This window comes from Osmerus mordax, chromosome 15 (genome assembly GCF_038355195.1).
Source record: "Osmerus mordax isolate fOsmMor3 chromosome 15, fOsmMor3.pri, whole genome shotgun sequence".
In the NCBI taxonomy this organism is placed as follows: domain Eukaryota; kingdom Metazoa; phylum Chordata; class Actinopteri; order Osmeriformes; family Osmeridae; genus Osmerus; species Osmerus mordax.
Genome location: NC_090064.1, coordinates 6,753,096 through 6,764,227, shown reverse-complemented (window position 1 = coordinate 6,764,227; position 11,132 = coordinate 6,753,096). Strand labels below are relative to the sequence as shown.

The window sequence follows — 11,132 nt, the reverse complement described above, 5'->3', positions numbered from 1 at the left end:
AGTCCTAGTCCAGGACTTAAACTTCCCTGCCCTCCCCAGTGTGGTGCCCTGGATGTTCAGCCCCCTCCCTCCTCTGGTTCCCTCCATCCAGCCCCCTGGACCAGAGCTGGTCGGCCCAGCTGTGATAACCATCACACAGGCCCTCATCGTTCCCCCTGTACAACCAACAACTCTAACTGATTTGGGAAGAAACTTTCTTCTCGGAAAGAACATTTCCAGCAGTCACAGAAGGGGCCAACTGAGTCATGTATCGTCCCAGTTCTCACTCATCTGAATATCGGATTCAAACAAAGTTTAGTTTTGTGAAAGGAAACACTTACAAAATGATTTGAGGTCGAGCTCATCATTAAGAGTGACAAGCTGAGTTATACAGATTACTGGAAGCACTGAATAACAAGGTGTACATGATAACGTATTCGCATTATAGTGAATTTTGCTGAACAATGCATCAGATTACAGTGGGCTGCAGGAACAGGATAATATATCTACTTACTAGTAAATTCAAATGACAATATATCATTTTATCACTGAGTTAACAGTGTAGCCTACACGGGATAATTTATCAACTAGTGAGCAATGCCAGATTATGCATCCTGTTAATAGTGGTTTATACAAGCCAGTGTATCAACCGAATAGTGAGCTGCACAAGATACTGGATCCTGTGGGGACAGACACCGATGTGCGAGGCCTCTGGAGGTTACCAGCGATGAATGCATAACAAGGGTCTTCCCTTTCCTGTCTCCGTGGCGAAGGCGACGGACATATCAGTACCGTGTGACAGGAAGACATAGTCCCCGCCCACGCCGGCCGTCTCCACCAACCATAGGCAGCAGGAGATGAAAGTGGAAGTGTGGGGCTTACAGCTGTGTGCCACAATGAGAAACAGCAGCGTCTCTGCCGACAATGGCTCACTTTTTCCATGTTTCCTTCGAGGCTGGCTGGAACCGCTCAGTTATCTACTTCAGACAGTTGCGATGTCAGCTGAAAAGCAAAAGTTTTACTTTTGGATATTAGACTTCGATTCATCTCCACTCTGCCCTAGACTTTCAAGCGGAAAACTGGATCCAGATGTGTTGTCTTTCATGTGCTATCTCTTCTATAAGTAATGTTTTTTCGATTTCTTCAGTGAACCGTAGTTTGTTTGGATCCCCAAACCAAGACCCACTTTAGCTAATGGAAAAACTTAATATGAGGAAAGTCTGACACTTACTGGTGTAAAGACATATTGCAGTCTATAGCGATCATGGATTACAAGATACATTTGAATCTATTTTGCAAGATGAGAAGTTTGACTCGTGTTAATAATCAAAGCACCTTTGCTCGTGAGTTCCTTTTTAACTAACAAAGCCACAGGAAAACCATCAAGATGAGTTTATTTTTTATTAAACCGCTTTTTGAAAATACAGGTTTACACATTGATTTAGATGACTAGAAAAGATGGCGTTATTGTTTGGTAACGATAATCTGAGTGCACTGCTTATTATCACTGACATGTTCTTTCTCACAACCTGCCTACTGTCATAACATGACGGACATAATGATAGCTCAACACACACAAGTGCACAACACTGTACTTATCAATTGCTGTCAATGCATTTACACAAAATGGCAAAAGGTAGATTGTTCCACCACAGATGCCCTTATAGACAACAAAGAGAGAGACAGACAGGCCCAGACAGACAGACGACACAGAAATACAGATGTAATAAGGAAGCCTAATGTCAGTTTTTCATGTAGGACCACCAACTTGGCTTCCCTATTCCTACACACATGCAGACATACAGGAAGTACACACCCTGACATACAGGAAGTACATACGCCGATATACAGGAAGTATTAAACACAAAGAAAAAAACAACAAAGCTATCATGAAGAGGTGATGGTGATGAACTTGGACGCAATTTTTTTGGGAGAAAATGCCAGAAACACAGGCTGTGCACCATCCCTCGTGCTAATCCTCCTCTATCTTTATACCCCCACCCCCTCCAGTCACCCTCCCCTCAATAAAAAAATAAAGTGTAGCTCCACTCCCACCCCTGGACAGCCCCGCTCTCCCCTGGAAACCCCTTCCCCCTCCCGTAGCTTCCTCCCAGCCGCCCCAACTCCCTCCCTACCCCCCTCCCTGGGCGTGGCCAGCCCCCCTCCCCCCGTTGAGGTCAGACCCCCCCCTCCCCCACCCACCCCTATCTCTTGCCCCTCTTGTTCCCCACGGGGGGCTTCTTGAGCTGCAGCAGGGGTCCTCCGGTGCCGAAGCCGGCGGTGGGGGGGTTGGACACCCCGAAGGTGAGTCCCGCAGACGCGGTGATGCCCGGGTTGCTGAAGTTGAAACCTGTGGTGCTGCTGCTGCCAAACCCTGGAGGAGAGGAGAGCGAAAAAGGAGAAGGTGAAGGGAGAGAAGTAAGGAGGTAGGAGGAGAGGGAAGGATAGAGGTAGGAGAAAGCAAGAGGAAAAGAGAGGTGGAGAAAAGGAGAAAGAGGGGAGAGAAGAGATGAGAGAAAAAGGAGAGATGGAAAAGAGGAGAGAGGGAGGAGAGGAGGAGGAAAGAGAAAGGGAGACGGGGGGGGGGCAACATTATTAATATTCATAAACAATGTACAGGTTACCTGCAAGAATGCTCCTGGTGTGAGCTTTCCCCATACTCTGCGTCGGTGTGTGTCTTAGTGTGCGTGCGCTAGTGTGTGTGTACCTGCACTCAGGCTGCCTCCGGAGGGCTTACTGGCGGAGGAGAAGCCGAATGAGGCGCCCCCGGTCGCCACCCCCCCAAACCCTGGAGCACCACCACCAAAGGCTGCAGGAGGGAGAGAGAGCTTAGCCATGGTACACACACACCTCTGTCTGTCTCACGCACACACACACACACAACCTCCCTCTCACACACCCGAAAAAGACCGAAAAACACACACACGAATGTCACCATCTAGCATGGCCAGAAAGGCCAAAGCCAGCGCCACACATGGTTAGAGCTCAACGTGCAATGGTGACAGGCAGCAGAAGAGACCAATCGGAGAGCAGAGAGAGAGCAGGGCCCAATAGCAAAAGCGAGCGGTATAGGGGGACCCGCCCCCGACCACACCTGACAGGCTGCTTCCCTCTCACACCCTGATACACTGCAAACCTTTCAAGTGGCACGGTGCTCGTACACACACACACACACCTTTTATTCACGACCACAGAACAGCTAAGATTCGAGGCAGGTGAGAAGAGATAGAGAAAGGGAGAGAAAAGAAAAGGAGGAAAAGGGAGAGAGCAGAGAACGAGCGAAAGAAAGAGCGAGCGAGAAAGAGAGAGTAAAGACGTGGAGGGGTTAGTGTGGGAGGGGTGAGGAGGAGAGCAGGGGTGAGAGCTGGTACCTCCGAGGCCTGACGAGCCCAAGCTAGGGCCCACTCCCGAGGCTAAGGGGTTTCCATAGCCAGCCCCCAGGGGCACCTGAGACCCTGAGACAGAGAGAGCACATATTGGTCACTCTCCTGGCCCTGACCCCACCCTGGTCAGATCCGTGTGTGTGTGTGAGAGACAGTGAAAGAGTGACAGTGAGTGAGGTGGTGAATGAGTGAGTGTGAATGAGAGAGTGAGTGTGAGCGAATGAGATACCAAGTGTGTCAGTGAGTGAGAGAGTGAGAATGTGCGTATAGACTCATGTAGAAATCAAGCCCCAGGTCCAGGGACTGCTGCTACCGAACCCTGCCGCTCCGGTAACTAGCAGCACAAGTGCCTGTTCACAAGGACAAACATCCGGCCAGCACCCGTCTGGCAACAGAACACCAGTTTGGGCCGAATCCCAGAGAAAAGACAGATATCTCCATCCCTCCTCCCTACCAGGCGACCGCCAACCTCCTGAAGTCATCAGCCCCTTAACAGGACGTGGGTCAAGCCAACGCCAAGAAGCATAGCGCTTCCACCCTCAAACCTCCGTCTTGTGTTCCTGCGTGCGGTCAGACCGAGGGCACAGGGTTCGGTCGTTTGGGATTGTCAACATGCAGGTGGGGCGGGGGTCTAGTTTGAACCGCGTCAATCCTTTTCCGATTGAGCCGTTCGTGAATAAAACAAAGACAAAGGTCTCTCATTTTAAAAACGGATTTATTGTCAATTCAATGCAATTCCACTTACATAAAAAAAAACAGACAAACAGTTTAGCACAGAACTGATTGTTAATTGCTAGTCGCTATTGAATTTGACAAGTAAAAAAAAAATAATCTATTAAATAAAACAAACAAAAAATTGAAAACGCCAAGGTGAAAGGACTAGCACGTGCCCAGAGAGCTGGGACTGCCTGTCGTCATTCATGTGGGCCTACATCTACTTTCAAAAGGCACACTCTATCACCATATTAAATATATATTATATATGCATCGAACAGGCGTCGGCTATATGCGATTAAAAACACGTTCAAAACGAAAACACACACTGGGTTCAGATCATCACGAGTGGCGCCTGACTTCGTCACCCTGTTTCTACTGATTCAGACGTAGCCAGTTAGCGCTGACTGAGGACAACGCTGGGGGGGGAAAGGGCCCACGAAAGAGCCTGCGTCGCTCTGTGTGGTCTAGCCTGATCATGGAGCTGTTTGTCTGACCCCGCTCTCGCTCAGACAGCGGGACGTGATTGGCTGGTTTCTGCGGTGTCGTTAGAGCACGCCGTGACGACCCAGCTTAAACTGGCTCGAGGCGGTAAAAAGCTCCCCCCTGCTACCAGACAGACCGGTGGACCTCATGTGAACACATGCTGCTAGCATCCCCTCTACTTACTGGTCAAACTGCTGTTTAAATGCAAATGTCTTCAAGCACTGACGGATCGATTTACCTGTATGGTCGGATTCATGGGCCAACAGGAGTCAACCAAGGCCTACGTTCTGATTCACTGAGTCAAACCAGACCTACGTGCTGATTCCCACAGTCAAACAAGAGCCAAACTAGGCCTACATTCTGATTCATTGAGTCAAACAGGTGCAAAATAACCCAATTGCCAGCCAGGATCCACCAGCCAGCCAGACAACTGTTCTATAGAACCTTAGGCTCCGGAACTGCATGGGATTTCCAGAACTATCCCCGGGGTTGGGGAATCCTCAAGCCTGAATCAAGAGGAGTTGGACCAAACGAACGTACACTGCTCACGAACGGAGAAGCAAATCTCAAAGTCTCCAGTACAACCGAGGCACGTGGGGGAACCAGCTAGCTGAACTCACACGGGCCAGACTGTAGCCAGAACCTCGCAGTGGACAGGGAGAGAAGGACGAGCAGCATTTGGTTCATCTCAAAGAATACATAATGGCCGCCTCTTTGGACAGAGACTTGGTTTGTTAGGTTGTTTTTTTTTGGCACAAAAGGAGTTGTCTGGCGTCTGAAGGCCAGACCACATTCAGCAGGCAGAGAGGAACCACCACAGCCCTTCTGCTCACTGAATCTAGACTGAAAAATGAGTTTCACAGACCTGGGGGGCTCAACTGACAAGGACACGGCAAAAAAAACCCTCGCCACTTCTCCTGAAAGCCCTCCTGCCGACCTGAATGTGACTCTGCTCGTCTCCTCCAGGGAATCTCCAGTTCTGCGACCACTCCAGGGTTCACGTCTGACGGACCCTGCTGGAGGCGAGAGCGACCACTGGAAAGGCAGACGCGGGGACGTCGAGAAGAGGAAGTCTCCATTGCTTCAGTCCTGAACTAGTGTTAAACTACAGATATCCTATCTGGTTCAACGTGAACAATACTACTAGTTACTGTGCAATGCATAGTGACCGATTCAGCTTTGGTGAACAGTCAGGTAATGATATGTGTGTGTGTGTGTGTATATATTGACTTCATGTATAAATCCGTCATGCACAGAACACACACTAAACATGTGGAGCTCCGGGTGCATGGTTGGCATGGCAAACAACCAAAGGTGGCCTCGATATCGGCGTGGAATATGACAGCATTATTGCTCTGACGACCCCACGCAAACGGACAATACTGAAACGGCGAGGCAGAGACATGGACCGCTCGGAGACCCTGTACCATCAACAGCCCTGCAGAGTTTCTCTGAGAGGAGAGGGGCTTACGGAGGCATGTTCGCTCCTCATTAAGATGTCCTGTTATGCCATTACAGTTACCAACTGCCAGAATACCATCTCGTTTGCACTATCCGTCAGAAATACTGAGGTTGTGTGTGCGTGTCTATGTGGTGCGTGTGTTTTGTAAGTGTAGCCTACATCCTGTACAGACTGCCTTCATATGGCAACATTTGGTCTAAGTCATTAACACACACACGCTCCTATAATTGGCAAAAAAAAACATAAGAATCTAATAAATACTCTTTCTAAAAAACTAAAGATAAATCACACGACGCCAGAATATGGCGACAACATTCAAGAGCGCCGATAATCTCCACTTCAAACCAGGGCGCCCTTCGCTGAATACGCAGACACATTCGAGACTTCACCTGATCAAACGGAGAGCCCAGAGTGTAAGACGCACAGAGGTTCTGCTGACGCGTGCGTCTGGTCGAAGCTCACCTCTCCAGTAAAAACAGCCTCCTTGTTTCTTTTAGCTCGTACCCCTCTCTCGCCCCACAAGGGACGACCACACGCTTTTACAGAGCGAGAGGCAGAGGATTTTGTAAACGAGACCCGAATCTCTCTTGTTTTTTTTGTTTGTTTTTTAAACAGGCATTGTCTACAGCCAGTCTGACCTGGGTCCTAGGCCCCTGAGGTGTGGGGGTTGGAGACCCGGTGTGGTTCCAGAGTGTTAGCGGTTACTATGATGCTTTCCTCTCACCTTGATCTCTCTCTCTCGAACTTCTCACGCCAAAAAACTAACAAAGCAGGATTTGGCACTACCAATGTTTTTTTTGTTTGTTTTCCTTTTATTATTTTTTTCCTGATTCTGTTCTCTCTCCCTCTCCCCTTCTCATCCTCTCTCTCTCTCTCTCTCTCTCTCTCTCTCTCTTTCTTTCTCTCTCTCTCTTTCTCTCTTCATCCTCACTTGCCTCCTCGCTTTGACAAGGTCAGAATGTCAGGTTGGTGGAGGAGTGAAGTAGGGGGGAGGAGGAGGGAGGGGGTCAAAGGTCAAGTGGAGGGGTGTTCTAGAACTTGAAGGCGGTCAGACCTGGAGCGGGCTGCTGCTGCTGGCTCAGCGTGGCCGCCATGGCGACCGCCGCCGCGTTGGGGACGCTGCTGAAGGGGGCGGGGCCGGTGGTGAGGCGGTGGGAGCCCTGCCACTTCCTGCTGGCCTGGCGCTTGGACTCGAACACGTCGGTGGAGTCCTCCAGGAAGGCCCGGCGGTACGCCAGGTACTGATGCTTCAGGATCTGACCACAGAAGAAGAGCAGGGGAGGAAGGAGGAGGAGATCAGCAAGACGGAGACACCAGGGGGAGGGCTAGAGACACCAGGGGGGAGGGCTAGAGAAACCAGGGGGAGGGCTAGAGACACCAGGGGGAGGGCTAGAGACACCAGGGGGAGGGCTAGAGACACCAGGAGGGAGGGCTAGAGACACCAGGGGGAGGGCTAGAGACACCAGGAGGGAGGGCTAGAGACACCAGGGGGAGGGCTAGAGACACCAGGGGGGAGGGCTAGAGACACCAGGGGGGAGGGCTAGAGAAACCAGGGGGAGGGCTAGAGACACCAGGGGGAGGGCTAGAGACACCAGGGGGAGGGCTAGAGACACCAAGAGGGAGGGCTAGAGACACCAGGGGGAGGGCTAGAGACACCAGGGGGGAGGGCTAGAGACACCAGGGGGAGGGCTAGAGACACCAGGGGGGAGGGCTAGAGACACCAGGGGGAGGGCTAGAGACACCAGGGGGGAGGGCTAGAGAAACCAGGGGGAGGGCTAGAGACACCAGGGGGAGGGCTAGAGACACCAGGGGGGAGGGCTAGAGACACCAGGGGGGAGGGCTAGAGACACCAGGGGGAGGGCTAGAGACACCAGGGGGAGGGCTAGAGACACCAGGGGGGAGGGCTAGAGACACCAGGGGGAGGGCTAGAGACACCAGGGGGGAGGGCTAGAGACACCAGGGGGGAGGGCTAGAGAAACCAGGGGGAGGGCTAGAGACACCAGGGGGAGGGCTAGAGACACCAGGGGGAGGGCTAGAGACACCAGGAGGGAGGGCTAGAGACACCAGGGGGAGGGCTAGAGACTCACCTTTACATTCTCATGTACAGACTGCAGCTGGGCAGCCAAGGCCACGAACGTCTGGTAGAGCTTCTGCATGGCCAGGGACAAGTCTGGAAACACACACACCACGAGTGACGTTCCACATGCTTGCTGTGGTTGTGTGTGTGTGTGGGGGGTTGTGAATGAGGGTGTGGGGTTGTGATCGTGAGGATGTGTGGGCGTGTGTGTTAGTGTGGAGTCTTACCCTGGGGGGTGATGTGTGCTCCGCTGCCCTGTGTAGTGAGGTGGTTCTCCAACTCCTCGATCTGTTGTCTGTACTGCTGCAGCTGGACCTCAAACTGCTCCACCAGGCCCCGGAAATAACTACACACACACACGCGCGTGGGAGAGAGGAGAGATGAGTTGTCTGTCCTGGCTGTGGTGGTCTGGTATAGTGCTGGTAACAGGAGGAAGACGGAGAGACTCTGCAGAGGGGCGGCCGTGACCCTGCTCTTGCAGCCACACGGCCCACTCACTCAGAAGGAGCCGTGTTCTCATGCTGGAGCCCAGGGGGGGTCTTCTGGGTCCGGAGAGGGATGTCAGCATTCTTCAGCTCCTGGTGAGACGGGCCGAGTCGGAGAGAGCGTGGGAAAGAGAGAGAGATGGTCAGAAAGAGAGTCAGAGAAAGAGAGATATGGGGGTTCAAATATCCCGTGTGCGTGTGTGATCCAGTGAGGTTGTGTGTTGCAGTGTGTGCAGGTGTGTTGCAGCGTGCCTATGTGAGAGATCCAGTGTGTGTGTGTGTGTACCTGTGCCGTCTCCATCTTCAGCTTGTCGATGGCGAGGGCGTTCCTCTGCAGGCCGCTGGTGCTGAGCGACAGCTGCTTCTTCAGGCTCCTGATGTCGTCCTGGACCTTGGCCATGGCCTTAGACGACATCCTGCTTATGTCCTCCTGCACCTGCTTCTGCTCCTTCACAAACTTCCTGCACACACACACACACACACAGGGCTTACACACACAGATACCCCTACATACACCTACAAACACTCCTATATCCCTACAAACACCCCTAGATCCCTTCAAACACCCCTAGATACACACACCTACCTACAAACACCCCTAGATATACACACACACACACACCTAAAAGCACCTCTGAATTCCCACACACACACACTGCACAAGAAGCGTGCAAAAAGAGACGAGCACGTAGGAACTTACTGGAAGTTATCGACGTCCTGGCAGATGACCGGCGGCAGGTTTTCATCTTTCAGCGCTTTGCTGTCCCTGAGAGAGGAGAGAGGCGGAGGGAGTCACTCACACACACAGACCAGGTAACCCTGCAGCAGAGGGGAGAAAGCGGGGGCGGCCATCAGGACTCACTCGGGACGGGCCCCGGACAACTTGTCGCTTTTCTTCTCCGACGACGACGTGCTGAAGTCAACTCCGCCCAGCCCGAGGCTCGGGGCGGGGGCGGCGACCAGGGAGCCCAGCGCCAAGCCCCCTGCCCCGGGGAAAGCCTGTCCCAGGCCGCTAGCCATCGTGCTGGGGAACAGGCTGGAGCCCAGCGTCAGGCCCATGGACGCGGGCGCCATGCTCGAAACCGCTCCGCCGAGGTTGAGGCCGAAACCGGTGCTGGCGACCTGCGGGGCGGTGGAGGTCTGGACCGAGCCCAGCGTCAAGCCTCCCCCCATGGGCATTGTGGACGCGGTGGTGAGGGAGAAGGGGGTGGCCGAGGCGGAGGGCTTGTTAAAGGCCAGGCTGAAGCCTGTCGATGCGGCCGTGGAGGAGGGGATACCTGCAGACAAACGGCACGCTCGCGGTCAAACCCCGACCAGGATGCAGACATGTGAAAATTGGCCGTGTTACAGGACTACTTTACAACACGTCACTCACTTAATGAAAGGCCGGTTGAAGGAGCGGTTGCACCTGTGTGTCGACAAGGTTTGTGTTTGAGAGGAAATTCATTTAAATACATGTGCCGCGTTTAAATATGCCAATTTGCAATGTACATGGAATGATTGAGCTGTTAGTGACACGGTTTGTGCAGAGTAGCAATAAGTACGTTACTATACCTGCCACTGGTGTGTTGAAGGAGAAGCCCCCGGTAGCCGGTTTTTGAGCGAATAGACCGCCCCCCAGCCCCCCCATAGCAGCGGTCGTGGTTGTAGCAGCCGGGGCAGCGGCACCGAGTGCACTCCCCAAGGTGAATCCCCCCGTGCCAGCGGCCGCAGGGGTACTGCAGAGAGAGGAGGGGGGTTATATATACCAACTATACTGACAATTCCATAGTCAAATTAGCAACTGATTCACAAACATTAGGAAGTAAATGATATATCTAACTGAGCATTGCTACGAGACGAACCACCTAGCGACGAACGTAAGCCAATTCTTGTGTACCTTGCAGCTGCTCCGAACGAGAATCCCCCGCCAGTAGTGGTGGACCCGAGGCCCCCAGTATTTCCAAAGTTGAATCCCGACATATTTCAGGTAGAGGCACACATTCAAACGACGGATCTAACGCGTTAACTAGCTCATCGGCCTGGCTAAGAGCTAGCCTGCCAGTTCGTGGCGCGGTTCTTGCTGATGTAGTCCTTGGTAGCTAGCCACTCGTTTTCATAGTTGAAAGCTTAAAACAAGCGATCTAGTCTTGAACTTTGAATCATTATTAACTTTACAAACAGTATTTATAAGTAACATTTAACGTTTAAACTTTAAGGTGAGAGTAATAAACGTCCCCTGGACCTGCGCTGATATTCCGATTCCGCGCTTCCCAGCTTCAATGCGTTTCCGGTTTGAAGTGAACACATGGTGCTTGCTGTGAAAATAATATTTATTCTCCTTTTTTGTATTGTTTGTATTTTTTCGTCTTAGAGATGTTTTTGTTTGTTTTTGTTTTTTGTTGTTGTGTTAGAACCTAAAACTAGCTTTTTTATTGCATATAACAATGCTGGGAAACAATCACCGGATGTGGGTTTAAAAAGACAGCGAACTCTGGCGTTTCATTTTGTTGTTACACAATCTAACAGGATAATGTCGAAATAATGAATGATTAAATTAAATCCAA

At 51.8% G+C, this 11,132-nt stretch overlaps 1 protein-coding gene across 5 annotated transcripts; it reads right to left on the bottom strand.

The window, feature by feature from the left end:
* Window positions 1-2,183: 2,183 nt before the first annotated feature.
* On the bottom strand, window positions 2,184-10,817 carry nup58 (nucleoporin 58). 5 transcript variants are annotated; one of them, XM_067251390.1, is made up of 13 exons: window positions 10,466-10,817; window positions 10,141-10,304; window positions 9,962-9,994; window positions 9,449-9,863; window positions 9,287-9,352; window positions 8,873-9,047; window positions 8,600-8,679; window positions 8,329-8,447; window positions 8,112-8,194; window positions 7,079-7,280; window positions 3,351-3,434; window positions 2,687-2,788; window positions 2,184-2,353 (listed from the first exon to the last, which is right to left on the bottom strand). In XM_067251390.1, exons 1-13 carry the CDS (start codon window positions 10,546-10,548, stop codon window positions 2,184-2,186), a joined length of 1,776 nt encoding a protein of 591 aa, XP_067107491.1. In that variant the 5' UTR covers window positions 10,549-10,817. The 5 variants fall into 5 exon arrangements, 4 of the variants coding, with proteins under 4 accessions (XP_067107491.1, XP_067107493.1, XP_067107492.1 ...); XM_067251392.1 differs by lacking the exon at window positions 2,687-2,788; XM_067251391.1 differs by lacking the exon at window positions 3,351-3,434.
* Window positions 10,818-11,132: the final 315 nt, after the last annotated feature.

Bases quoted from the DNA above. Each gene is read 5' to 3' on its own strand.
- nup58 (XM_067251390.1), bottom strand. From the start codon at position 10,548: ATGTCGGGATTCAACTTTGGAAATACTGGGGGCCTCGGGTCCACCACT. The intron at 10,305-10,465 runs GTACACAAGAAT...CTCTCTCTGCAG, and splicing joins TCGTTCGGAGCAGCTGCAAG to TACCCCTGCGGCCGCTGGCA. The intron at 8,448-8,599 runs GTGAGTGGGCCG...GTGTGTGTGTAG, and splicing joins GAGAACACGGCTCCTTCTGA to TTATTTCCGGGGCCTGGTGG.